The sequence below is a fragment of the Muntiacus reevesi genome, chromosome 1 (genome assembly GCF_963930625.1).
Source record: "Muntiacus reevesi chromosome 1, mMunRee1.1, whole genome shotgun sequence".
Taxonomy (NCBI): Eukaryota; Metazoa; Chordata; class Mammalia; order Artiodactyla; family Cervidae; genus Muntiacus; species Muntiacus reevesi.
Window position 1 is genome coordinate 182030180 of NC_089249.1, and position 27051 is coordinate 182057230.

The following is a 27051-nucleotide window of genomic DNA, read 5'->3' on the forward strand; positions in this document are numbered from 1 at the left end:
CACCCACGCCCACAGCCGCTCGGGGGCTCGTTCCCTTCTCCGGGCCCCCGCCGCGCTCCCGCCCCTTCCGGCCGCCCGGGTTCCCACCCGCCCCTCGCGTGCCTCGCTTCCCACGCGCAAGGCGCGCCCTGAGACCCGAGTGGCCCGGAGGCACCAGGGCTGGGCGGTGCGCTGGCTCGGATTTCGGCCCGCCCCCGGCGCCGGCGTGACCCCTCCCCGGGCGCGGGCGGGGCCGGGCCAGCTGGCCGGCGCCCCGCCCCCGGCCTGGCGCTCCGGGCGCTATAAGAGGGCGGCGGCCGCGGGGCGCCCAGCGCGGGGCCGGGAGCGCGATGGTCAGCCGCCGCGGCGCGGCAAGATGCTGGATGGGCCCCTGCTGGCGCGCTGGCTGGCCGCGGCCTTCGCGCTGACGCTGCTGCTCGCCGCGCTGCGCCCCTCGGCCGCCTACTTCGGGTAGGTGCCTCGGCTGCCCGGCGGGCGGGGCGGGCGGGCCGGGCCCGAGGCCGGCGCGGGCGCGAGGGCGGGGGCGATCCAGGTGCGCGGGGCGCGGTGCCCGGGCTAGCGAGGGGCGCCGGGTTGCCTGGAGCTGTTTGTTTGCGGCGCCCGCGTCGCTGGGTTCGGGAGTCGGTGTCCCTGTGGCGCGGCTCACGGAGAGGGGCCAGCGTGCCCGACGGGCTGGCGTGAGGCCCCGGTCCTCCGTGACCCCGGAGCCGTAGTCCCTGTGGCCGCGCCCGCGGCCGTGCGCGAGGCTCCCTGCAGCTGCGGGACCAAGCTCTGGTTATCGGCTGCCTTTGGCTGGGATTTCTTGCCAAACGTCTGGAGCCTCCCCGGCCCCTGCACACCCACCCGCCTTGCAGTTTCCCCCTCCTTTCTCTCCCGGAGAAGTTAATTTAACAACAACAAAAAAATACGTACAAAATCCAGATGTTCCTTGCACTGAGCCCCAAAGGGGGAAAAAACTCCAGGCTGGAGGAATTTTATTTTTCTTGCGCTTTGCTTCTGACGTTCGCTTGGGCCGCGACCCGCGGGAGCGCGTCTGTGGGACCTCTCTGGTGCGCCGGGCCCGGGCGGGCTGTGAATGCTGCCTCCAGCCGCCTGCCGGGTCGCTGCCCCGCGCGCTTCTCCGCAGCAGCAGTTTTTGTGGTTTTGGCTCGTCGCGCCCCATCGTTCTTTCCTACCTTTCCTGGTTGCTCGCTCCCAGATCTGGGCTGTCCTGCCAGGCGAGCTCTGGGGACCCTCGCAGTACCCTGCAGCTGGGCCCCCGAGGTTTGCGTGGCATCGTGTAGGCAGCCCTGCGGCTCTCCCCAGCCGCCCCGCCTCCTGCCCCCGTGCCACTCCTGGAGCCGAGGGCAGCCTCGAGTCCCGCCCAGACCCCGTCCTGGGTGCCTTATGCCCGTTCCGGGCTGCCGCCCTGCACCCGTTGTCACCTGTTCCCTCTCCCGTGGACCAGGCACCGGCGCGCAGCGGCCTGGCCGGCAGAGGGCCCCGTTGGTCCAGAAATGTGGCACTGCCAGGGCGGGGAGCGGCCGACTGGGCGAGAAGCCCTGCAGGTGTATCCTGTTCTCAAAGAAAATAAAATATTTTCATGGGAAACTTTCCCTTTGTGTTTTTCTCCCCCCACCCACTTCTCCTGTTCCCTTCTCCTGGGTTGTCTTCCAGGGTCAGCTCCTTGTCTTCTTAGCCTGGAGACCCCATCCCGCAGCCAGGGCTGTGGCTCTGAGTCTGGCCTGCCTGGGGCTCAGGCTGTGGAGAGGCTGGCACGCCCCTGCATGCCATCTGTGCAGCCTTTGCCTCACCCTCTCGGGCAGAGGGAGGGTCAGAGGCTGGCTGTCTGGCTGCAGGTCCACGGTGAGTCACGATGGCCTGTCAGCCAGCTGTGCCTTTGCGCTGTCCAGGCGCAGCCGTGGGTCTGCTCACCAGGCTTCAGACACACCCTGGGCTCGTCTGCACCACTGTGCTCTGCTCGGAGTCCTTGCTGCCAGCTTTTACTCTCCGGGAAGATCGGATCCACAGGGTGGTTTTCAGGGTCCTGGCTCCCATCCTTCACCACCACCCCGGTAGCATCCCTCTCTTTCTCCATCTTTTCTCTGCGCTTTGTACCTCCGGGGAAGTCTCCTTAGCTCCCTTGAAGAGAGTAACCCCCAGGGGCTGTGTGGCAAGTTGAGAGGGCTTGGTGCCCCTGTGGCTTCTCCAGCTAGCCCTTTTGACCCTGCTCTTTAATCCCAAAGGTCACCTCAAGTGGGCTCCTCAAGTCCCACCCCATGGAAGACTGCCCCATAGGAAGAAGTTGTGTTTCCTCTGCTGGGGGGTACTCCCCCTCTGTCTCCTCCACGCCGGGCAAGAGAGACAAGACTCAGCTTGGTGGACGAAAGTCCTGGAGGGTGGCAGGCTCTGCACCAGCTGAGCAGGCAAAGGCGGGAAGGGACCTGGTCCTGGAGTCCACTCAGGATAGCCCCGGGTGTAAAGACCCAGCCTCTGGCCGGCAGTGAGCGGCTGAGCCTGGGTCTGGGGCTGTTTCTCCTGGCAGGGGGAGGCGGAGATGGCCCAAGGCGGGCAGGGCCAGGCAGGGCTGGGCCAGAGCCAGGGGGCCTCCCTGTGCCTTGTGCTGGGGCTCCCCTCCCCACCCCGAGTACCGAGGGAACAGGGGGAAGGCGCTGGGATCCAGCCCTCCTCTCCCTTCCCCCACTCTGAAAGCTCTGCCTGGCACCGGGGCGCACAGGCAGGGCAGCTCCAGTTACAGCCCAGAAACCCGGAGAGGCTGGCCTGGGGGAGGATCACGTGGGTGGTGGGAGCCCGCCCGGCCTGCCCCCCACCCCCCCTCAGCCTGCAACCCAACCCGCCCGGCCTCCGCAGTCCTCCCCAGCCTCTGGCCACCAGGCCGGCCCTCCAGGTCACCTGCCTGCCACGGAAAAGGGGCTCCTCTCTCCTCCTGCCGGGCCTGACCCTACTTTTCGGCGTGATTAGCAGGTGGTGTTTCCATGATTCTCCTGGGGCGACAGAGGTGTCTGTGCTCTGGGGGCCTAGACAGCTTGGCCTGATGCCCCTTGGAAGGAAGTGGAGCCTGGCTCTAAGCAGGAAGAGGCTGTCCCAAGGGCTTGCGGCACGTTTGAGATACAAACTTGGACACCCCTCCCTGCCACCAACGACCTTCCCCCACTCCCCCTGCCTCCCTGTTCCACTCCGTAGACCTGGGTGGGCTCTCTGATACTCAGCTTCTCTCTTGGTGTTTTCCTCAGGTGAGAATATGGAGGTAAAGGGTGGGCCGTGTATGCTGAAATCTGCCCAGGAAGGCGATGCCCCAGACCCTAGGGCAAGCCACACTTGTGCTTCTCTGAGCCTGGAGTTAGGGGCTGGGGCTGGGATTTGGGGATCTGTGCCAGCCAAAGCATTGCCTGGCCTCCCTGGTGCTTTACTGCCTTTTTCTTAGAGGTCCCATGTGCGGAGCCAGCCCCCAGCAGAGGCCCCTAGGGAAGCTGCGAGACAGGCATCCAGGAGCTGCCCAGGCGAGTGGAGGCCTGAGGCTTCCAAGGTGATTAATCTTCAAAAGAAGCAAGAAGGGGCACAGTGAGCGCTGAGGCTCTTCCAGGTGTTGGCCTCCGCACTCCACATTATACTGGAAGCATTTGCAGGTTACGGAGGGGGAGCAGGGCACTGCTGTGAGGTCTGTGGTTTTGTCCCAACTTTCTGTTCCAGGCAGCCTGGAGGCCTGCATGGATGAGGCAGCACTAGGAACGGCATTGAGGGCTTCCCTAGTCTATGAGAGGTGCTGGCAATCAATTTAATTGGCAGCTGAGGTGCTCTGGACTGTTGCGAATGGGTGGGGGGGCAAGTGCTTTTTGTTACTGAGATGTAACTCACATCCTCTCAACTTATTAGTTGATGCATACAGTTCAGTGGTTTTTAATACATCCACAAGGCTGTGCAGGCAGCACTGCTATCTAATTCCAGAACATTTTCATCACCCCAGAAACCTTATATCCCCCCTCCCCCTCCCCCAGCCCCTGGCAACCACTAATCCACTTTCTGTTTCTGTGGATTTGCCTGTTCTGGACATTTCATATAAACGGAATCATACCGTATGTGGCCTTTCGCATCTGGCTTTTTTCACCGAGAATACTGTTTTCAAGGTTTATTCACATTTGTAGGATGATTCAGTGTATCATTCCTTTTTGTGACTAAATAATATTCGACTGGATGGGCATATGACGGTTCTTGTCCATCTTTTCATCTGTTGATAGGTACTTGGGTAGTTTCAACTTTTTGAGTATTGTGGATAATGGTCCCGTGAAAATTGGTTTACGGTTTTTTGGTTTTTTTTTTTTTTGTAGATGTATGTTTTCAGTTTTTCTGGGTATATACCTAAAAGTAGAATTGTTGGATCATGTAGTAATGCTGTGTTTAACTTTTTGAGGAACCACCAAACTCTTTCCACAGCATCATTTTACATTCCCACCAGTAATGCATGAGGGTTCCAATTTCTCCACATCCTCACCAATGCTTAATTCTCTGATTTTAAAAAAACACTTTTTTTTTGTTGTTGTTAAAATTCTGGCCATCCTGATACACTTGAGGTAGTATCTCATTGTAGTTTTCATTCACATTTTCCTAATGACTGGCTTCCACAGTGTCTCAGAAGGTAAAGAATCTGCCTGCAATGCTGGAGACCCAGGTTCAGTTTCTGGGTTGGGAAGATCCTCTGGAGTAAGGGAATGGCTACTTACTCCAGTATTCTTGCCTGGAGAATTCCATGGACAGAGAAGCCTAGCAGGCTATAGTCCATGGGGTTGCAAAGAGTCGGACATGACTGAGCGACTAACACTTCCCTGAGAGCTAGTGATATTGAGCATCTTTTTATGTGCATAGTGGCTATTTGCAATGTCTACTTTTGGGGAAATGTCTATTCAGTTTCTTTGCCTAATTTTTAGCACAGTTGTTTGTCTTTCTGTTGAGACGTCAGAGCTTCTTAAATGTTCTAGATCTCTTCTTGGACCGAGGCGAACCTGCTTTCTTGACCTGTGAACCAGCAGGCTGCCTCTCAGCCCTTCCTAAAGGTTTGCATCCCTGGGCCGTCACAACAGACCTTCCTGCTTGGCCCCCAGGGGACTGTGTGGGGGCAGGGGTGAAGGTTCGCTTGCTGGGGTCTGGTCTGGGTTAGGGCTTTGCCGCAGACTGGGGCTAGCTGTGGGCCCTGGCATTGTGCTTAGGGGTGCTCTCATGGGGTGCGGGTGGTCTCTGAATGCAGGTCAGGGAGGGTCAACCTCCTCCGCTTCTCTGAATACCCCCACACTGGGGGTCCTGTGTGGCCACATGCCTGCTGGCTGCTTCAAGAAGAGGCTTCCAGCTGGTCCCTGGAGTAGAAAGGAGGAGAGAAGGCTTCCAGGGCAGGAGGAGCCGGCCTGACGGTAGAAGGAGGAGGCTGCGTGGTGAACCAGTGAAGTGGGCGGGGGGCGAGGTGGAGACCTGCTGAGAGAGTGCCACAGCCCTCGTAGGGGCAGGGGGGGATGTGGGGGGCTCGGGAGACCCAGAGTCCGCGGGGGTTAGGGAGGGGCTGGCAGGGTGAGGTGTCCCAGGTGATCCCCTGGCCAGGAGTGGTGGTGCTGTAAGGTAAGTCGGAATTCGGAGAGTCACGTGAGCTTGGGTGGCAGGGCAGTTGCTACCCACAGAGACCCACCTCAGGACAGATGTGCCCTAAGAAGGCTGGCAAGGCAAATGGCCTCTGGGGGAGAGGCCACGGGGAGCAGTGCGCTTCAGAGGGTCAGGAGAGAGTCAGCCTCCACTGTGAGCTGAGGCTCAGGCGATGGGGCCCTATCCACAGCGTGCAGCGCCGCTGAGGGGCTGGCAGAGAGATTGCTGACGCCTCTTGGAAGTCGCCCTGCGGGTTACTTTAAGTGTTCTAGATCTGTTCTCAGACCGAGGAGAACCTGTTTTCTTGACCTGTAAGGCAGCATGCTGTCTCTCACCCTTTCATAAAGGAGCTCTTACAACTCAACAGATAAACAGCTGAGCCAGTAATTAGGCAAAGAAAGAGAATAGACATTTCCCCCAAAGAAATGTTCTGCAGCGGGGGATGGGAGCTGGGGGTGGAGGCAGCAGGCTGCTGGAAGGGCCTGGCGATGTGGGGAGGGCTTCCAGGGACAGGAGAGGACGGAGGGATGTGGTGGACGGGCCGGGCTTCCTGCCCGCAGAGGAAGGGAGATTCTTTCTGGACTTGCGGTCTCGGACCTCTGTGGCCAGCAGAGGGACCAAGGCATTCCAGTTCCCCAGCCTTCGGGTCCAGGGCGGACATGGGGAGGCAGGTGGAAAGAGCAGGTGGGGGAGGCAGAGGGGATACCCTGATGGGCTGACTGCCTGTTGCATCTCTGGTCTCCAGAGCCATCCTTCTCCTATCCACTCTGCCCTGGGGGTCTGTGGACTCCCAACCCATTGGCTCCTGCCTCCCTCATTGTCCCCTTCTGCAGGCTCCCGTGGGGGCTCTGCCCCGGCCCCCTAACACAGAGGCAGGCGGGAGCATCAGGGCAGGCCTGGGCCTCGGGGCTGGGAGCCCATGTGCACAGGCGGTGGGGTCTGAAGCCTCCTGGTGGGGCCTGAGGTGAGGAGGAAGCCGCCGCCATCTGGCTCCCCTCAGCTGTGTGAGCAGGTGTCCCACCACAGCCGGCGGCCGTCTGGACGGGAGGACAGCTGGCCTAATCTCACCCTGTCCTCACCACTGTGGTCCAGGACCTGAGTCCCGGGCCATGGGCACTAGCAGGATCCTGCCCAGCTTCCAGGGTGGCCCCAGCCTGAGGCTGGTGCCCACCACCCACCCCAGGGGCCTTGCGGTATCAAGGACAATAGAAATGTGTGGGTATTTTTTCTCCTGGAAAAGCATGCATGCACACGATTCCTCCTGGGGGGCAGTGGGCCCTGAATTTGGGGCAGAGCGATGAGCTGATAAGGGGCCTGGCGTGGCTTTCCTGGCTGCAGAAAAGTGACACCTGTCAGTAGGGCCAGCACTCAGTCCCCTTAATCCCAGCCTGGGGGGCACCAGGCTCCCATTGTGTATTGTCCCGGTGGTAGGGGTGCCCCTGCAATGCCCACCCTGGCTTAGTAGGCTGCAGGAGGTTTCAGAGGAGGTACAGTTGTCAGGGAAGTGAGTGAGGCCAGGTCCCTGCCTGGAGGTCAGCCTCTGGTGGGTGGGGAGCAGGGCCACCGTCCTCACGGGCCTGCCCATCCTCCGGGGTTGCCTCAGCTGTTGCCTCTTTCAGGAAGCCACAGGACAGCCCAGTAGTATCACCCTATACCTGTGGTGTAGGTCCCTTGTGGTGTCTTCTGCAAACTGTGCTGGGCTGGCTCTTCGGAGTCCTGTGAGGGATCCTGTCTCCCTCCTGCTTCCTGTCTCTGCACCCAGGAGTCTGGGGTGGGGTCTGAGGTGCTCATTCACCAGGTGGCCTGGCTCTCTGCTCCCCCAACCTCTACCACGCTGTACCCATGCTTGCTGACTGGACCACTGCACCTTCCAGCACACGGATGGTGGGCTGGGTGTCGCAGACTTGAGACACTGGGCCCTGAGTGTTGGACAGAGGCTTCGTGGGCCATTACTGTGGGTGCTGTGCTGAGGGCAGAGGGCTCTGTTGGAGCGCCCGGGGGGCAGGAGGGAAGCGGAAAGTCCTGTTGAGCAACGGTTGCGGAGGTGGGGGCAGGTGGTTGCCCAGGTCACGTAGCAGGTCTGAGCAGGTATGTGGAGTGGGGCTTGGTAGCATGGTCTGGGTGATGACCAGCCTGTCTTCCTGCAGGAGCTAATGATTAAGGGACATTCATGGGCTGGGCCAGGGTCTCCAGGGGAGGACAGCCCCACTCTGGACAGTGTCGACCTGGGTGGTTTGCTGGCCATCTGGCTCCGTGACCTGCAGGCACAGTCCGCCATGCTGCCCTGCTCCTCCCAGTGAGGTTCCTGGCTGGCCTGGCGCCCCTAGCCACAGGAGGAAACCCGGCCGCCCAGCTGGCAGGCCTTCTGCCTCGAGACCAGCCGCCGGACGAGGGAATGGAAAAAGGCAAGCCTCAAGCTGCGTTTGTTTTTCTTAGCGATACCTGAGGTAGACGTGGCCAGGGAAGTGGTCTGGCCCGGGAGTAGAGGCCGCCAGGGGCTCCCAGACCAAAGCACAGCAGCCTGGCTTCCGCTCGGACGGAGTGCGCAGCAGTGGCTGCCCCAGGCCACCCCAGGGCGGGGTGTTGGTGCCGGCCGTCCCAGCGTCCTTCCTTTGTGTCTGGCGTGGTGCTGGGCCCCCGGGAGGCCAGCTCCGGGAAGGAACCTGGTCACCACGTCGGTGCTGGGAATGGTGGGGCGGGGGCGCCCTGGGATTCTCCCAGCACCTGCCCTGAGTCTCCCCTGTCCTTTGTGGCAACCCCACCGTGAGTCCACAGCCATCTCTGAGGCCTGCGGAAGTGGTGGCCAGGACACAGAGGTGCGCTGGCCCCTCCAGTCCCTGCATGAAGCCATTGTAGCCCGTCTTCTCCTTGCGGCAGGCAGTGTCTCGGGGGTTGCAGGCAGCCTTAGTCACTCTCCTGGGGGCCTGCAGGCCCACCCTTCTCCAATGGGGCTCCATCATCCTAGTCTGGGAAGGGAACCGTTGTCTGGTGACCCTTAGAGTCTGGGGGGTCCCACGAGTTCTGCTCACTTCAGGAGCCAAGGGTGGATGGGGGCATTTCTGTGAGGCTGGTGGACGCCAGGCCTGGTGGGCAGTGCTCCGGGTCGCAGGTAGCAGAGTGCTGAGTCCTGGGTCTGCCGGCCGACTCCTGGGGGGCCAGGCAGTTCCCTGGAGTAGCCGGTCGGTGATGGTGCCGGGGACCGACCAGGAGCTCTTTGTGCCTGGGATGTTAGGGCCCCCTGAGACGGGGGACGCAGGGCCGGGTGCTTCTCTCTGCTGACCGAGGTGACAGCCGTCATGGTCACAAAGTCTCTGTCGCAGTGTGACCTGTACAGGGGGCTTCCCTCCTGCGCTGCTCACCCGTGTCCCTCAGCAGGGTGCCGAGGGAGGGTGGCGCTCTCGGGGAGCCCTGTGCGCTGCTGGGGTCTGTGCTCCCTCCACCCCCACGTGCTTGGGTAAGAGGCAGCAGGCCACGGGCAGATGGAGGGTTAATCTCAGAACCGGTTCTCAGCGCTGGAATTTGTTTTGAATTTGATTCACACAGAAATTAAATGCTGTCTGGTGGGGCTGAGGTTTCCTTGGCAGGGCGCTGTGGCTTCTGGAGCTCTGGCCTGCTCTCCTTCCGTCCGCCCAGCCCAGGGTCTAAGCTCCCCATGCCCCAGGAGCTAGGTTTGCGGGCAGGGTGGCCCTTGGGGTGGCTGGGCCTGCTGGCAGGAGGAAGGGAAATCAAAATCTGTGCCCACCCCCGGCCATGAGTGGGCAGGAGTGAGGTGTTCTAGGGGCTGAGTGCTGTAGGACCAGGGTGGCCCCAGTGCCCGCGTGGGCCAAATCTGCACACCCCTTCTTCCAACAGTGCCCGTCCTGCCCCCTGGCTGCCCTGGAGGGCAGATATGAGGATGTGTGACTGGTGGGGTGCTCAGAGGGGCGGGCCTGGTAGTCTCCAGGGCATAGTCTGGCATGACAGTCTCAGGCTTGGTCCAGAGGGTGTTGGGCATCCCCAGCTTGGCTCTGTCTGTTCTAGGTTCTTTCCGGCTCCCCCAGGGCTGGAGTGGGGGACTCTGCAGAGCTGGTTGGGATTGGATGGTGGGCCCTCAGCAATGTGGGACCTAGTCCAGGATGATCTGGTCTCAAGATCCTTACCTTGATTACTTCCACAAGGACCCACATTCCAAATAAGGGACATTCTGAAGTTCCAGGTGGGTGTGAATTTTGGGCACCTTTATCCTCTGCTTCAGGTTATTCCTACAGACAGTTCCCAAATATGGTGACCAGCACATGGACAGAGATAACTTGGTGTGTGAGCAAGTGCAGCCAGGGACTTGCGGAATTGATGGCAGCAGACCAGTAAACAGAGTGTCCCACACTGAATAAAACAATTCTCGCTGTGCTTTCAGGAGCAAGATAAGCTAGGGATATCTGTCAGGAATGAGAAGCCACAGAAACTGACCCAGCAAGTTTGGAAAAACCAAAGAGAACTGGGGGAAAATTTAAGTAATAGACTGATTTGAAAGCAGGTTAGAAACAATTGAAGCGAATTAGAAAATTGTAAGATAGGTCAAGAGAAATTACACAGAGTATGGCCTTGGCAGGCAGATATGTGGTCAACAGAGAGGACGGGAAACCTAGGAACACAGTGAGGAGGTCCTGCACGCTCCACCAGAGGCCCAGAGGTGGAGGAGGGGAAATTAACAGGGTGAGATCTGGAGAGAATGGTTGAAAATTTTCTGAAACTGATCAGAACAATTAAGAAGATTCAAGAGGCCCAATGTCTTTCTAAGCAGGAATAAAAAAATCATGCCATAACATAACAGATTGCAACTGCAAAACACCAAAGCAGTCTCCAAAAACAAAATATAGATCACCTTCCAAGGATTATCAGGCTGACAGCTGACTTCAGAACTGAGAGCAAAACCAGAAGACGGCGGGACCATCCCCTTGGTGCGTGAAAAGAAAATGACTGCCAGCCAAGAACTCCACGCTCGGTGAAGATTACTGCAAAATGATGGTGAAGTAAAGACATTTTCAGGCAAATTGAGAGTCGCTCTGAAGGAAACATTGACAGTGCAATTTAGGCATAGGAAATGGCCCTGCGTGTTCCAGACATAGAAAGGAGTGAAGAGCAAAGAGAAAGTCAAAAAGAAGGAAGGGATAAGGGAGCATTGAACAGCTTCCTGTTGGGTCCTGAATGTAGAACTAACATACCCAACAGCATATAATTCCAGGGAGTCAACAAGATTGACTCAGGGCTCATGTTACTGAGAAGGGGACAGTCCTGACCAACATGGAACATGTGTAACTCACAGACTCAAGTTGTAATTTTGAGGGTAACCATGAAAATAATGGAAATATGACTTCAGGTTAACAAAAGGAAAAGCAGGGTAATAAAAATAACCCCAAAGAAGGCAAGAGAGGAGGTAAAAAGAAATGGGAAGACGCATGGCCAGAAGAAAGGATAAACAGACCCCAGGACCCCAGTGGATGAAAAGTTCCAGGCATAAGACTGCAGTGATTGGTGTTGTGGTAAGGTCCTTAGTCTCATTATGGGATCTGGGTAAGAGATACATGATGTCAGGGTATAGAAGATAAGAGGATGGGGGAGAACACACCAGCTCAATGGGCCATAAGGGAAAGAGGGAAATAGAGAGGATGTGCTGTGACTCAGCTCAGTATAGTGACCTCAGCTGGTCCCTGGAAGGGCTGTATCAGGCTCAGTCTGGTGACCTGAAGCTGCCCGAGTGGTAACTAAATACATATTTTAGAAGTAGAAAGACACTTGAAAGGACTCAGCAAGTGCCCATCACCAAAGTGAGGGAAAAAAGGTAAATTGAGAGAAATTTAAAGTAGTGCAGAAATTGACAAACAAATGTGCACTGAAGATGAACAGACCCCTTTCTGGGACGAAGGTCTCAGAAGCATCTGAGGAGACTAACCCAGTGAAGAGGAGGCTCAGAGTGCTAGGGTCTGGCGAAGGGAACATTATCACGGATTCTGCAAGCAAAAACAAGGGAATATAATGAGCAGTTCCATGCTGATAAATATGCAAATGCAGAGGAAATGGAGAAAACAAAAAAAGTAACAGAAACAGATTCAAGATTTTAAAATATTGGCTAATGTTATAGTAATAAAAAAAAAGTTGGGATTGTAAAATGGTATATAGCCACTGTGGAAAGCAATCTGATTGTTCCTCAAACAATTAAACATGGACTTGCTCTAGGACTCTGCAGTTCCACTCCTGGGTATATACCCCTGAGAAATGAAAACATATATTCTTGAAAAAATGTGTACTTGAGTGGTCACAATGGCATTATGAACAATAGCTAAAGAGCGAACAACTCACAAGTCCATCATTTGAGGAGCAGAAAAATAGAATGTCATGTATCCATACAACAGAATATTATTATGTGCTACAGCATGGATGGACCTTGAAAACATTGTGATAAGTGAAAGAAGCCAGTCACAAAAGGCCACACATTGTTTGATCGCATTTTTAGGAAATGTCCAGATCAGGCAGACCACAGAGACATGAAGGTAGATTAGTGGTTGCCAGGAGTTGGGAGAGGGGAATAGGGAGTTGATAGCTAGAGAGTACGTTATGGAGTTTCTTCTTTTAAAAAATAATTTCACTATGCATTTATTATTTTTGGTTGCACCGAGTCTTCCGTGCTTTGCACGGGCCTGCTCTGGCTGTAGTCAGCAGGAGCCACGCTCTCATTGCTGGGCCCGCGGAGCTCACTGCGGCGGCGTCTCTCTGCACAGCACAGGCTCTCGGGCTTCAGCAGTTGGGGCACGTGAGCTGAGGTGCTGCATGGCATGTGGAGTCTTCCCGGACCTGGGATTGAACCTGTGTCCTCTGCATTGTAGGAGGATTCCCAACCACTAGACCACCAGGAAAATCCTATAAAGTTTCTTTTTAAAGCAATGAAAATATCCTAAAATTGACATGGTGGTGTTTGCACATATCTGCAAATGTACTACAAATGGTGAACTGTATACTTTAAATGGGCAAGTTTTATGGTAAGTGAATTATATCTCAATAAAGCTGTTTTTAAACAAGAGAAAAAAGAAATTGGATCAGAAAGAAAATCTTTGCACCAGGAAAACATCAACCTGCATGGTTTTGTGGCAAGTTTCACCAAGCAGTCAAAAGGGCATGGTTCTAATCTAACAGAACTCTTCTAGGAAATTAAAAAAAGGGCAGCTTTTGCTAAGGCACCAAAACTCAGCAGGAAGAGCATGGGAGAAGAAAATTACAAGCATGGATGCAAATATCCTAGACAAAACATGATCAAGTTACATAGCAATACAGAGAAGGGATAAAACCCATCATGGCCAACTGGGTTTATTCCAAGAATGCTTAATATCTGACATTAGAAATATCAATTAGTGAAATTCCTCAGTTTAACAGATTAAAGGAGAAAAATCACACACCAAAAGATGCATAAATGACATTTAATAAAGTCCAGCATCCATTTGTGATTTTTAAAAACACTCTTAGCAAACTACAAGCAGAAGGGAACTTCTTTCACTTGCTACAGGGTGTCCAGAAAAACAGCTGACCTCATGCTTAGTGGTGAAATGGCAACACCTTCCCTTTTATGACGAAGAGTCAGACAAGGATGCCTGTCATCAGCGTTGTCTGAATCTGAATGATGCCAACTGTCTCAGACCCTGAAGTGTGGTGGGAGTTGTTTCTCTCACGTAGAAGTCACATTCTGGCTCTGTGAGGGCACTGATTCCTGGTCTCTGGCCCCATAGTACCAGCTGTTAGGGTGCTCTTATGTCTGGAGTGGGGGTCTAGGTGGAAGAGACATGAGTTTGGGCTTGTGGAGGGGAGATGAGCAAGGATGGGGGTCCCCACTTCCTGGTGGTGTTGCCCAGGATTCTCTCCTTCACCTCATGGCCGCACATGCTGGCAAGGGCACTGGAGAGCTTGTGCTGGCTGGTGGCTCTGGAGCTGGGGGTCAGGAGGTTGGGCCCCAGAGGGTAGTTGGCAGATTCTCCACAGCTGTGCTGATAGCCCTAGCCAGCATAGGAAGGCAGGAAGAATCACGTAGTAAGAAAATATAATAAAAGTCTCTGCAGACTGCATGATTGTACACGGAGCATCTGAAAATCATCAGAAATGAATTATAGCATGTAGCAGGGTCACCAAATGCCAAATCAGCATAGGGTCAGTTGGATTTTTTAGGTCAGCAACAGAGAGAAGACTGACTTTATAAAGATACTTTATTTTTACACAAATGCTACTAGTGGTAAAGAGCCCGCCTGCCAATGCAAGAGACATGGGTTAGATCCCTGGGTCGGGAAGATCCCTTGGGGGAGGTCATGGCAACCCACTCCAGTATTCTTGCCTGGAGAATCCCATGAGCAGGGGAGCCTGACGGGCTACAGTTCATAGGGTTGCAAAGAGTTGGACATGACTGAAGCGACTATGCTCACACGCACCCTGGAAAACAGACTGAGCCTAATCCAGGGTCACCCTTTCGGGGTCTGTAAGTCTGCAGACTTCAGTCGGGGAAACTGTAAGACTTCAGAGAGAGGCAGGAAGGAATTCTGAGTAAATGGAGAGAGACTGTTCTCCCCAGTGGAGAGTCTCAGAATTGCACACACAGCAGTCACAACCGCCCCAGCAAACCCTGCCACGTGTGTGCAAATGCAGAGGCAATGCATGACCTTGGAATCTATTGGAAGGAGCTCCTGAAGGAATACCAGTAAAATAGCAGTCTGTGGACAACTAGCCCGGCAGGGGGGAGTCTGGGAATGAGCCCCATGTGAGGCTGCTGTGACGTCACACAGCAGTGAGGAGACAGGACCTTTAGGATCCTGAGGGACACTGGCCCCACCAATTCTTTTGGGCAGATGTTGGCATCAGCTGGATGGAGAGCTGGATGTGTACAGCAAGTTGGGGAGCTCTTGGAGGGTGTTTGGGAGCTTGTTTATGACGCTGGTGGTAGGAGCTGGAGTGCCCGTGCATAGGGCTATTGTTTGAGCTGCGTGAGAGTCGTTTTCCACAGTTGTGCTACTCCCTTCCACGTGTTTACTGTATCTCTTGAAAATACTCGAGTGTTGTGAAGTGCCAGACCAACATTTATATCTCGTTGTTTCTTCCCGGGAAGTAGGTCCAGCGTTGGAAGAGGCCAGTGGGATGGAGCAAGGGCAGCCAGCCTTGGCTCAAGTCCTCCATGGGCCACCCGGCAGGCTTCTGTGGCCATCCACTCACCTGTCTCAGCCAGACATCGGGGGTGGGAGGGGCGGCTCTGTCAGGCCCAGTGGCAGGCGTACCGGTACGAACAGCTGGGTGTTTGGGGGAGCTGCGCTGTGCCGAGTGGCCTGGGCTCTTTCTGGGCTGGAGACGGGCTGCAGGGCTGAGAGCCTGCTGGGGGGGCTTCTCCAGGCCCCTGGTTTGGACTTGGTCATTTCGAATAGGCCACATGTGCACGGGCCAGCATGCGCGTGGCTCACAGGCCGTGGGGAGAAGGACGGGTTTCCTCCACCCCGCGCCATCTTCGTCTTGGGTCACCCCGGGCACCCCCACGTGCGCACACAGGTCCTCTGCAGATTGAGGCCCACACCTGTGCCCCGAGTGTGCACAGCAGGTGGGCTGTGGCTCTGAGGGCTGCTGAACACCGGAGTGGACAGGTCCCATTCATTCATTCAGCCTGTCTCCAGTCTTTGTGAGTAACAATCAGCGCTTTCAGGGTTTCTGCATGATAGCATGGGCTTCCCTGGTAGCTCAGCTGGTAAAGAATCCGCTTGCCATGCAGGAGACTCTGGTTCAATCCCTGGGTCGGGAAGATCCCCTGGAGGAGGGATAGGTTACCCACTCCAGTATTCTTGGGCTTCCCTGGGGGCTCAGACAGTAAAGAATCTGCCGACAACGAGGGAGACCTGGGTTCGATCCCTGGGTTAGGAAGATCCCCTGGAGGAGGGCATGGCAACCCACTCCAGTATTCTTGCCTGGAGAATCCCATGGACAGAGGAGCCTGGTGGGGTACAGTCCCTGGGATCGCAGAGTCGGACATGACTGAGCGACTGAGCAGTATTGCATTGGGTAACACATGAGTGACATATGCTTGTACATTTCTTTCTTCTTGCTGATATTAAATTTTTTTTGACTTGTACTTTAAAAAAATGTGAACCATTTTTAAAGTCCCTTATTGAATTTGTTGCAATACTGCTTCTGGTTTTTTGGCCACAATGCATATGGGATCTTAGCTTCCTGATCAAGGATTGAACCCACAACCCCCTGCATTGGAAGGTGAAATCTTAACCACTGGGCTATCAGGAAAGTCCCTGCCTGTACATTTTAAGATAACATGTTAATATATGGAGGCTGTATTTCTAGAAAGAGATTGGTGGTGAATTTTTGTAGGTGTGTCCAGAATTCCAGCCAAGGAGGAACACCTCTTTCCCTGTGTCCTTGACATTATCTTGTCAGATACTGATTTGCACTTATCTGATGAATGAAAAATAACTGATCAATATAGTTTTATTTTGTGTTTTTTTGAGTGAAATGCAAATGTTTTTAATAGCTAGCTGTATTTCCTTCTCTTGAACTGTATGTTCATATCCTGTATTCAGCTAACAGTTAATCCCCTAGTTATTGATCTAGAGGAAAAGATACACCTGTGTGCACACATGCACATACCCACATACAAGCAAAGAAATTTGGCCCTTGGCCTGGGATCTGAATGCCGCATTTTCCCTGGTCTTTGTCTGTTGGTCTTTGGACTCTACTTTTTTCTGTGCAGAGATTCTTGTATATTTCGTCAAATGTATTAAGTTTTCAAGGCATTTTGGATTCTGAGTTGCTCTGACAAAGGCCTTCCTGATTCTAAGAATATTTTATGAACCTCTCATTTTTCCTCCAGCACTTCTGTGGGTCCTCTTTGTGGTGGGGTTTCTGTCCTGCAAGACCTGTTGCTTGTCCCTGGCGCCTTCTCTGCTGAGCCCAGCTCACCTGATGGCCGCCCTCCTCCCTGCACCCCACACATGGTCCCCGCACCCCTAGTCCAGCACCTGCATGAGGGCTTGTCTGTCGTTGCTGCGTTCCAGGCTGTAAGCTCACAGGCTGGCCACACCATGTCCACTCTGATTGTTAGGGGCCCTGGAGCCCTCCTTGAAGAGGTGGGGTGCCAGGGGATGGAGCAGTGTTGCCCCATTGGGTCCTAGCCTCATGCCCACCATGGGAACTGGGTGGTGGCTCAGAGGAAGGCCTGGCCCTTGGGCCTCCAGCCTCTGCCATGTGGCTGCATGACTGCCAGATGGACATTCCTGGACCTGGACATCCTTCTGCCCAGAACAGATGCAGACACCACCTGGCCTCAGGAAAGGGTCAGCTTGCCTGTGGCTGTGTTTACGGAGCCGCCTCTGACCCCCTGATGGACATGCTGACATTAGATGGGAGTGAAGCTACCTATAGCTCTGCAGGCTGGCCCTGGGTGTGGGGGACCCCTGAATTAGCTCCCCATGTGCAGTGTGGACACAGGCTAGCACTGAGTGGGTGGGAGGCCCTGACTTCCGTCCCCTTGCACAGAATTTGGACACAGGTGCTCCCACTGCCTCCTGGAGAACTGGAAGGCAGCATCACCTGCTATTTGTCTCCCTCTCCTCGTCCACACCTGCAGCTACTCTTCCCAACTCTGCCCTACGTTCCCCCAGGATGGCTCTGGCAGTCGGGGTCCTCTTGGATGCCGAATGTTTTGGCAGTGGTGGGAGCTCGGTTAATCTGGGAGAATCCAGCCTGGGGGGGTGTGCTGGTGGGACGCTACAGTGCTTTAGCTGTGTGGCACGCAGTTCTGGGCACAGCTGTTAGCATTCCTGTCTGGGGACAAGTCTCCACCGTGTGCGCTGTCTTTGTGTGAGGAGTGGGGCTCTCCCGGCCTCCGGCCCCGGGTGCTCGGGCCACTGCCTACTCCCTGCCCTGGCGTGGCAGCTGTCCTCAGGCAGGGGCCTGGAAGTCCACAACCGTCCTCTGATGTCAGCTTCTGCCCCACCCCCGTCTTTTTAGGCATGACGTCCTAACACTTGGTGAGGGGTGCAGGTAACCAGGGCCTGGGGCTGGCATGGGCCGCTATCCCACCGATGCACTGTCCCAGCTCCAGGCTCCTGTGTCTTCTCCCTGAAGGCCTTGCTGCTTCTGATTCCCACTGCTGCTGAGTGTCCACATCTCAGGGACCTTTGGAGCTTCTCTCCTAGCCAGCATGCATACCCAGGAGCCTGCTGGTTCCGAGTGTTGCTCACGGAGAGAGGAACAGGCTCTGCAGCACAGATTCGAACTGGCAGCGCTGCTGCTCACCCACACCCTCAGTCGCAGGGTCGGGAGCAGGTGCCACCTCTGCTCACTGGCACAGCAGTTCTCAGCACTGTGGGGAGCAGTGCCGAGGTGGGAGGCGGGTCTTCTCAGGGTGCCCACCACGGCCTTGCTCGTGTTGCGCCTAGGTGTGCAGGGGCGGGGCGTAGCGGTCCTTCCTGCCGCACACCCCTAGACCTGGCCAGTCTGCTTGGGTGACCTGGCGGCTGCCTTGCCCAGCTGCTGCCTGGGCCTCAGCACCCTGCTTTCCTGTTCTCAGGGAACTGATCAGCAAGGCTGAGACGGGCAACTCCTTTAGGGCCTGGGGTCCGGGGGTCTCAGAGTAGGGTTGGTTCTGCTCTGCACAAGACCCCACCCTTATCCTAAGGGTACATGCAGCGATGCCCCTCTCCATGAGGCAGGGCAGGGCCTGCGGAGGCGTGTGTGTGCAACTACAAAATGTGGTACCCCAGGCTGTTCCCAGAGGAGCCTCAGCCTGCTGCGTGAGTGCTGGTGTCTGCTCGAGGGTGGGGTCTCGGTGGCCCCGCCCACCTCCCTGCCCCTGCAGCTGGAGACCCCGCCCACACCCTGTCAGCTGCAGAGAGCTGCAGCTCTCTTTGTCAGCCCAGGGCCAGCGTTCCCCTGAGGGAGTTTTGGAAGGACAGCAGCAGTGGGGATGGGGCCAGGTGTGGGGCTCTAGTATCTGTGGACTCCTGCCAGCCCTGTTTCCTGGGTTTGGCTGGCGTGAGAGATGGGGGGTGGACTTGTTTCTAATGATGCTCTAGTAGGGGGCGCTGAGCCCCGTTCGCATCCAGGTGGGCAGTTTTCCCTTCCAAGGGCTGAAGGTCTGGGTGGGACTGGCTTGGACGTATCTGGATCTCAGATGTGCAGTTGTCTGTCTGGGGACGCTGAGACCTGTGCTTCTGCGCAGAGCAGGCAGAAGGCCAGGGCCGGTCAGTCCCTGGATGGAGCTGGTGGTAAGGTGTTAGGGCAGGAAGGCCAAACGGCAGAGACCGGCTCCGGCCTTGGCTCAGCCAGGAGCGGGGATGGAGGTGCCCCAAACCAGCAGCTCCCTCCTGAGCGCAGCCAGGGTCCTAGGCTGGGAGCCCTTACTGGTGCACGTGTTCCAGGAGACTCGGCTGGAACCATGGGGAACACCTGCACAGGCTGCAGGAGGACAGGGAGGGAGCAGGACCTCCCCCAAGGGTCTGCAGGGTCGGTGGGGGCACCCCTAGCTGGAGATGGCAGAGGCTGGAGGTCTGGAGCAAGCTGAGTAAGCAGACATGGGAGTGGGTGGCGGAGGGTGTGGTAGGTGCCCATCTCACGCGGCCTGTGACTCCCGTCCCCTCCCTGCCCTGGTCGTCTGTGCCTCTGGCTAGTGCCCCGGGCTGGGCAGCCCTCCCAGGTGTGTGTGTTTGAGTTTCTAGCTCTCTGTTCCTTCCCCTGTCATCAGACCTGGGCGGTAGGCTGGTGCCAGCTGGGGTGTTACTTTCTGACAAGTGTTGCTGGGGAGGGCTCAGCAGCCATGCGGGTGCCTGGGGCCTGCTCCCGGGGCAGCCCGAGTAAGAGCCCAGCGCACACAGGGGGCTAGGCTGGGGTCCCTAAGCCATCGGCAGGGCAGGGCGTGAGTGATAGAGGGGCAGGTGGACGCAGAGACGTGCCTGGTGGGCAGGGGTCCTCCGGGCTCGCCCCCTCCCCTGCTGGGTCTCTGCGGCCTGCCTAGCCCTGTCCCCGGGCTCGCTGCCCTTCCTGCCCTCCAGGGCGGCCCGCCGGGGCTCCCGTCCCGCTGCCACCATGCTTTCCAGAAGCCAGGTTCTGCTGCCACCGCAGCATCTGCAGCAGCTCACCCAGCGCCGACGTCCCACCTCTGGAGCAGGGCTCATTTTGGCCTCTGTGTGCCCAGGCTGACGGGCAGTGAGCCCCTGACCATCCTCCCGCTGACCCTGGAGCCGGAAGCCGTTGCCCAGGCCCACTACAAGGCCTGTGACCGGCTGAAGCTGGAGCGCAAGCAGCGGCGCATGTGCCGCCGGGACCCGGGTGTGGCCGAGACGCTGGTGGAGGCGGTCAGCATGAGTGCCCTCGAGTGCCAGTACCAGTTCCGCTTTGAACGCTGGAACTGCACCTTGGAGGGCCGCTACCGGGCCAGCCTCCTCAAGCGAGGTGAGTGCGCCAGGCCCCTGGATGGGCGCCAGGGGGCGGGGCTCCAGCCAGGGGGCGGGGCTCCAGTCGGGGGACCCTTTGCGTCTCAGCCGAGTTCAGGTGGCTGGGCGGTGTGTGGGATTCGAACCCGCAGCTCCCCCCCCCGCCTCCTGCCCTCTCCCCCACCCCTGGCCACTGCTCACACCTGCGTGGAACAGTTGTTCGTGGCACAGGCGCATGTGGACAGCTGTGACAGGGCCCGAGGCAGCTCTGACGGCTCTTGCCACATGGCCGGGACTGAGGCCGAGAGCCTGGACGCAGGGGCAGGGGTCCAGCTGGCGCCCTAGTTCCTAGCATGGAGTTCCTCTTTCGTGTCTCCTTCCGTATGAGGGTGCCAAGGGGGCCTCTCATCTGAATCTCTCAACAGCTTTGTTTGAAACCTAGGGACCCGGGGCGCAGGGCATGGCAAGGCTTATGGAGGCCCCTGGCCAGTCCAGTAGGTTCGAGACCCAGAGGGATGGGGTCTCTGAGTGCTGGGCACCGCTGTGGCTGCAGTACACTCCGCGTTCTCTGCCCCTGAGCGGTCCTGTGTCTGGGGCATGAGAGGGTACCTCCTAACCCCAGGAGCGCATGTCTGCCCAGGTTCCCTGTGGCCCGCACCCTGGAGGATCCTTCCCACAGACCCTGCTCTATGTGGAATGTGCGCGCGGGGAGACTGTGCTTTGGCTGCACCCGAGTGAGATGGGGCCGCTCTGGCCCTCTGACCTGCCCCTGCCCTCACCCCCAGGCTTCAAGGAGACAGCCTTCCTTTACGCCATCTCCTCCGCTGGCTTAACGCACGCGCTGGCCAAGGCCTGCAGTGCAGGCCGCATGGAACGCTGCACTTGCGATGAGGCGCCGGACTTGGAGAACCGCGAGGCCTGGCAGTGGGGTGGCTGCGGAGACAACCTCAAGTACAGCAGCAAGTTCGTCAAGGAGTTCCTGGGGCGGCGGTCTAGCAAGGATCTGCGAGCCCGCGTGGACTTCCACAACAACCTCGTGGGTGTGAAGGCAAGCCGGGCGGGGCGCGGGGTTGGGGGTGGGGAGGGGGAAGGGTGCAGGGTCCAGGGCCCGGGGCAGGGCAGGGCATGGTGTGGGTGCAGTTAGCATGCGCTGGGGCTCAGCGTGAGACAGTGTAGGCGGTGGGCAGGGTGCACATGTGTTTAAGGGGTGGGGGGCAGGGGCTGAGGGGCGGAGCACCGGTCTGGGAGAGGGCTGGGAGTCGGAGAGGAGGTGAAGGTGGCTGCCATGGTGTGTCTGTTCCAGCCTCTGGGGACAGCTGGGGCCTCCAGCCCTTCTGCTTACAAGGCTCATTACTAGGGCAGGGTACTAGTTGTCGTGGGGAGCTCTGTGGATGGGGTGCCCCACGGTCTTGCAGGGTTGGGCAGAGCCAGAAGTCCTGCTTGCTGCTGGCTGGGGAGCAGGAAGGGGCGTCCTGGGTGGTCAAGGCAGCAAGGAGGGTCTCGTCTACTGGGCACCATCTAACCAGGTGGAGATTGGACTAGACCCTACCTGTTAGGGCTGAGGGGTGGGTGGTCCTGTCACCAGGGACCTAGGTGAATGGTAGATGGGTCAGTGTGTGGTTCAGGGGTTCTGGGGAAACGCTAGGGGTGCAGCTGGCCCAAGCTGGGGAGGCTGCTTCTGCCTCAGGGGCCCTGTCTGTGGCCAGGACCCTGTTCTGAGGAAACTCGAAACAGAAGACTCAAGCTAGAAAGGAGTGTTGCCGCTCTCTTGCTGCAGGCAGCCACCCTCTACCCCAACCCGCCCCCCGGCAGCCCCTCAGCTCCACACCCTGGAGGAGGCTTCGGGCCCCACCACCTTCACTGTGCACAGAGCACCCCACCCTCTTAGCCCCTGCACCGCCTGGACAATCGAATGCCTCCCAAGGTCTGGGCTGTGGGGCCGTCAGGGGCGGGAGTGGGATCTGCGTGCTTGTGGGGCAGCCCTTGGGATTTGGAGTCCCAGCCTGGGGGCTGGAGGGGGTGATGAGGTAATTAATACCAGCCCTTTTCTGAGCCCCTCTTTATTGAGAAGCCAGGGTTCTGAGGTATGGGCTTATTAAAGAATCAATTTCCCCCTTTGCCACAGGAGCTCTGCCTGTCCTTCCACCCTCTGGGGAGGGGTGCAGGCTGATTAAATCCCCCAGGGGAGGCCCTTTCTTTTCCTCTGCACTCGCCCTTTTGTGAGCTATTAATGAAAAGTCAGAATATGAAAGTGCTCCATTAGCTCCACTGGTCCTGGGTAAGCCACATTTTAATTAAATTTGTCCAGGTTTCTCAGCAAAGTATCATTAAATGTGACTCTTCTGTTGCCTGGCTGGAGGGCAGCTATGTTTCTTAATCCCCCTTGAGTTGGCTCTCCCTGGGGGCTGTGTGGGAGCTCAGGCCTGGCTTGGGGCCCACTGGGAGAGGAACCTCCCCCTTCCTTGCCGTTCCTCTTCCCCACATCCCTCCTAGGACCCCAGTGTGGGAAGTCAGACAGGAGGCCCTGTGGGACAGCTGGCCTGACTCCATGACTTTGCACGTGGGACCCAAGTCCTGTGAGGGGAAGGGCCAGCCTGAGTCTTGGGCGGCCCCTGAGATGCAGAGCAGGAGGCTGGTGCTGGGCCGCGCCTGCCCCCGCCGTGTGCGGGGGTGGGTGCAACCCTCTCCTCTCTGCTCCTCGCTGGAGGCTTTCTCCCTCCGTCTAAGTTCCGCTTAGCAGGGTGGCAGCTGGTGCCTGCACATGCAGTTGCATCTGATCCCTACGCCCAGGCAGAGACATGGTCAACTCAGAACGTACACTCTGGTGCCCAGTTCTGTCCACTAGGCATGCTGACTTGCTTGTCCTTAAATTTTCGAGGAACAGACTGCTGAGGACAGACTGTGTGGTCCTGGGGTCACTGACAGGAGGGCTCATGGGGAGGGGTGCCCTGCCCTGGCGGGGGACATCCTGGGATGCGGGGATGGGAAGGGGGCGCCTCGGTGGTGCAGGGTGCTGTGGTGGCTCCTCTGGAGTTGTGCTGGCTGTGGGATTTCTGTCCTGGGTGACCCATGGCTTGGAGAGGAAGGGCTGTTTGTGGGAGTCAGGAAGCCTGGGTGATAAACAGTGGTGGCGCGCTTGGCCATGAGGTCTGGCAGCGCCAGTCCCTCTGCGAGCTGCCTCGGGGGCTGGTCTCATCTGCTCAGGGGGGCCCTCACGCCCACCTCCCCCCTTCTCGCCAGGTGATCAAGGCCGGGGTGGAGACGACGTGCAAGTGCCACGGCGTGTCCGGCTCGTGCACCGTGCGGACGTGCTGGCGGCAGCTGGCGCCCTTCCATGAGGTGGGCAAGCGCCTGAAGCACAAGTACGAGACAGCCCTCAAGGTGGGCAGCACCACCAACGAGGCCACCGGCGAGGCCGGCGCCATCTCGGCCCCGCGGGGCCGGGCCGCCGGGGCGGGTGGCGGCGACCCACTGCCCCGCACGCCGGAGCTGGTGCACCTGGACGACTCCCCCAGCTTCTGTGTGGCCGGCCGCTTCTCCCCCGGCACCGCTGGCCGCAGGTGCCACCGTGAGAAGAACTGCGAGAGCATCTGCTGCGGGCGCGGCCACAACACGCAGAGCAGGGTGGTGACCCGGCCCTGCCAGTGCCAAGTGCGCTGGTGCTGCTACGTGGAGTGCAGGCAGTGCACCCAGCGGGAGGAGGTCTACACCTGCAAGGGCTGAGCCCCGGGCCTGGCCAGGCTGCTGCAGGGGCTGTGTGCGTCCCTGGCCTGGGCGCCCCCAGCACGCTTGGCTGCAGGGCGGGGGCGGAGGCCTGGGGGCCGGCTGAGCGGGCCGTCTCCAGCCCTTTGGCTCTGCCTCTCAGAGGCCCAGTCTGGCCCCTGCGTCCTCCCTGCTTGTCCCGCCCCGTGACCTGAGAGCTTTGCACGGATGCTTTCCAAGTTGTGTCCCCCCAAGTCACCAGCCGCCTGTCGTGCGCTGGATGCCCTCTGAGGAGCGGCGGGCACACCTTCGTGACCACACGACCTCTGTGTGGGCTGACCTGCAGCAGCACTGGCTTAGAGTCAAACCACTAGGAGAGAGAGCAGGCGCCTGGCCGCCCGACTGTGGGGGGTATTCTGCTGGCCCCTCTGACATCACGTACTTCTCTTTGGAGTAGTATCAGTGACTTTTAAGTTATTTTTATTTAACTAATATATAATATTATTTTCTCCGTCCCTGCAGCCTCCCAGGCTGTGGCTCCTCCCCTTCCCAGTAGAGCCTGGTCTGGAGGAGCCCCTTCCTCCCTCCCCTCCGAACCCCCTCCTGACCTGTTTGCCTGATCTGCTTTGTCGTTTGAAACCACTAAATCAAGAGAGACATTGCTGTTGTTGTTTTTAAAGAAGTAAAGCAAGCTGTGTCTGGCCACCACCCTCAGGGTTTCTGGAAGCCAGGTCCCATGGTCCAGGTTGGCTACCCGTAGCAAGGCTGACCAGGGAGGTGGACGGGCCCTCCTCTGCACCCCGAGGGCACATGGATCCACACTCGAGACTCCTCAATGCAGATTCTGGGACTGGGGGTGGCAGAAGGCGGCCTGTTCTTCCCCCAGAGGTGGGCATGGGCAGAGGGTCAGGGCCAGCCTCTTGGAGGTTCATTTCATGAGGAGGTCACAGCTTGTCCTCTGTCACTGTAGGGGAGGCAGGGTGGGGGCAGACATGGTGGAGAGAGTTTGGAGATAGGATTTGGCAAACGGAAAGTGTTCTTGGTCATGCTGTCGATTTTGCAGAGGAGGGAAAAGTATGGCCATCACTGACCTGATTTGATCGAGGGTGTGTGCACACATGTGTGCATGTGTGTGTGCATGCATGAGTGTGTGGCGTGTGTGCATGAGCATATTTGTGTGAATGCATGAATGTCCATCTGTGAGTATGTGCTGTGTATAAGTGCAGATGCATGCTTGTGTGTGCGCACATACATGTTTCCACATGTGTAGTGTGTATTCGTGCATGAGAGTGCATGTCTGCATGGGTGTGCATTACGTACGTGGGTGCATGTGTGTGTGTGTGACCATGTGCGTGTGTTTGTGCATGTGTGGTGTATGTGCTTGCGTGTGCCTGTGTATGGCGTTGTGCTCATGTGTGCACGCTGTGTGGGTGCGGTCAGTGGTTGGCTCGGGCGCTGTTCCTAGGTGTGGAGCTCTCCTGCCTGTGTTGGTAGGGCCTCTAACCCTGGCCCCGTCCTGCTCAGCTCTATGACTCTGCCCAAAGGGTGTGCACTGGGGTTTGGGCAGGCACGGAGCTGGGGCAGGCAGTGTGGACGCGGGAACTACTGAGTGAAGGGATTCCTCGGAGTCCAGGGGGGGCTTCAGGAACCCTGGAGACTGTGTTTGTAAAAGAAAACCTATTTATGTGGATGTGGGTCTCTTTGTCCCTGTTCTATAGTGTAAATAGTAGAGTCTTTTCTCCTGTGGTTCAGAAAATGTCCCCGTGAAGAACTGCGTGGTGACAGTGGGGCAGCCAAGGCATGTCCCCCGGCGGGGAGCTGGGGTGGGCTCTGTGGCCGTGGGAGACGTGGGCCTGCAGCCTGGTCTCCTCCACACTTGGCTGGAGGGCGGGGAGAGGCGGGGGCGCGTCCCAGTTGTCCCCAAGCATTCCCACCTGCTGGGGCCTGGAGCAGGCAGAGCTGGCCGTGTTTCTATGACAAGACTGTAGCTCGGTCACTACTGGGTTGGAAGGGCAGCAAGTCAGAGGAAGGAGTTTTTCTAAGTCAAATACCACATTTAGCTCTATGTCATAAATATTAAGAAAAGTATTTTTTTAAACAAAGCAGATTGAAAACGTCTGCTGGCTGTTTTGTTTATACATAAATATATATCAGAATGTCTTGCTACGCGAAGGAGCACTCCCGCAGAAGGAGCCTCTTATTAACACGCTTCTTGTCTGTACAGCAGAGGATCTCTCAAAGAACACATGTCTGTGGCGGGGTCCAGACCCCCAGCCCTGGGGCCGCAGGGGCAGAGCCATGCTGAGGGGCCAGGCAGGTCCCGGCCACCTGCTCTCTGCTCCACGTGCTCGATCAGGCCGGGTGGAGGCGGGCGGGAGGAGAGGGGCATTCACACACGAGAGAAGTCTTGTGTGAGCCTATCGATTTCTCTACCTCATCTGTATAGTGAGTAGGTGTGTACTCGAGTGACTTGGAGAATGTATTTATTTAATGGCCTTGTGTAACAGAACAGAAACAAATGGAAACACTAAATAAATGTATTTTTAAATTATAGCCTCCTCTCCATGGCTGCCTTCAGAGGGGTCCCAGGGGCCCTGGGGAGATGGGCCTGGAGGAGGAGCAGGGCCCAGGGAGGTAAGAGGGTTTACGGAGTAAAGGGGTCTCTCGCAGACTGAGTCCAGCCCAGCCCTGCCCGAAGGTGGGAGGGGGCGGTAGCTCCCAGTCAGCATCCAGAAAGGCAGCAGCTCTCACGTGCAGAGGCCGTGTCCCAGGTCCCCAGTCACCGAGTGGCCCCGCGGATCCGCTCATAGGCTGGTCCTGGAGGACCAGGTGCCCAGCTCCATCTCGCTTGGCCTCTGTCCCAGCACTCCCTCAAGCAGTGAGCCCCCGGGCCTCTGCTTCTAACAAAGTGCCACACAGACAGGGACTCTTCCACGCTTTGCCCTGGAGAAGGAGTGTGGGGACAGCTGGGGTGCTTTGCTCCCTGTGTTAGTCAAGGGGCAGGCATAACAGATGACCACAAGCAAGCTGAGAGACATGGCTTACAGCGACAGGGATCTGTTCTCTCCCAGCTCTGGAGGCCAGAAGTCTGAGATCAAGATGTGGGCAGGCCCAGCTCCCTCGGGAGGCTCCAGAGGGTGATCCTTCCTGCCTCTTCCAGCTGCTGGCGCTCCCAGCATTCCTGGACTTGTGGCTACATCATTCCTGTCTATGCCTCCATCTTCATGTGGCCATCTTCATGTCTTCTTTGTCTTCTCCCCTTCTGCCTCTTATGAGGATACCTGTCATGGGACAG

At 57.6% G+C, this 27051-nt stretch overlaps 1 protein-coding gene across 1 annotated transcript; it reads left to right on the forward strand.

The window, feature by feature from the left end:
• The first annotated feature begins 288 nt into the window (after positions 1-288).
• Positions 289-26293, forward strand: WNT9A (Wnt family member 9A). The gene is made up of 4 exons (XM_065917307.1): positions 289-450; positions 19817-20073; positions 20840-21102; positions 23295-26293. The coding sequence occupies exons 1-4, from the start codon at positions 356-358 to the stop codon at positions 23775-23777; spliced, it is 1098 nt and encodes a 365-aa protein (XP_065773379.1). The 5' UTR covers positions 289-355; the 3' UTR covers positions 23778-26293.
• Positions 26294-27051: the final 758 nt, after the last annotated feature.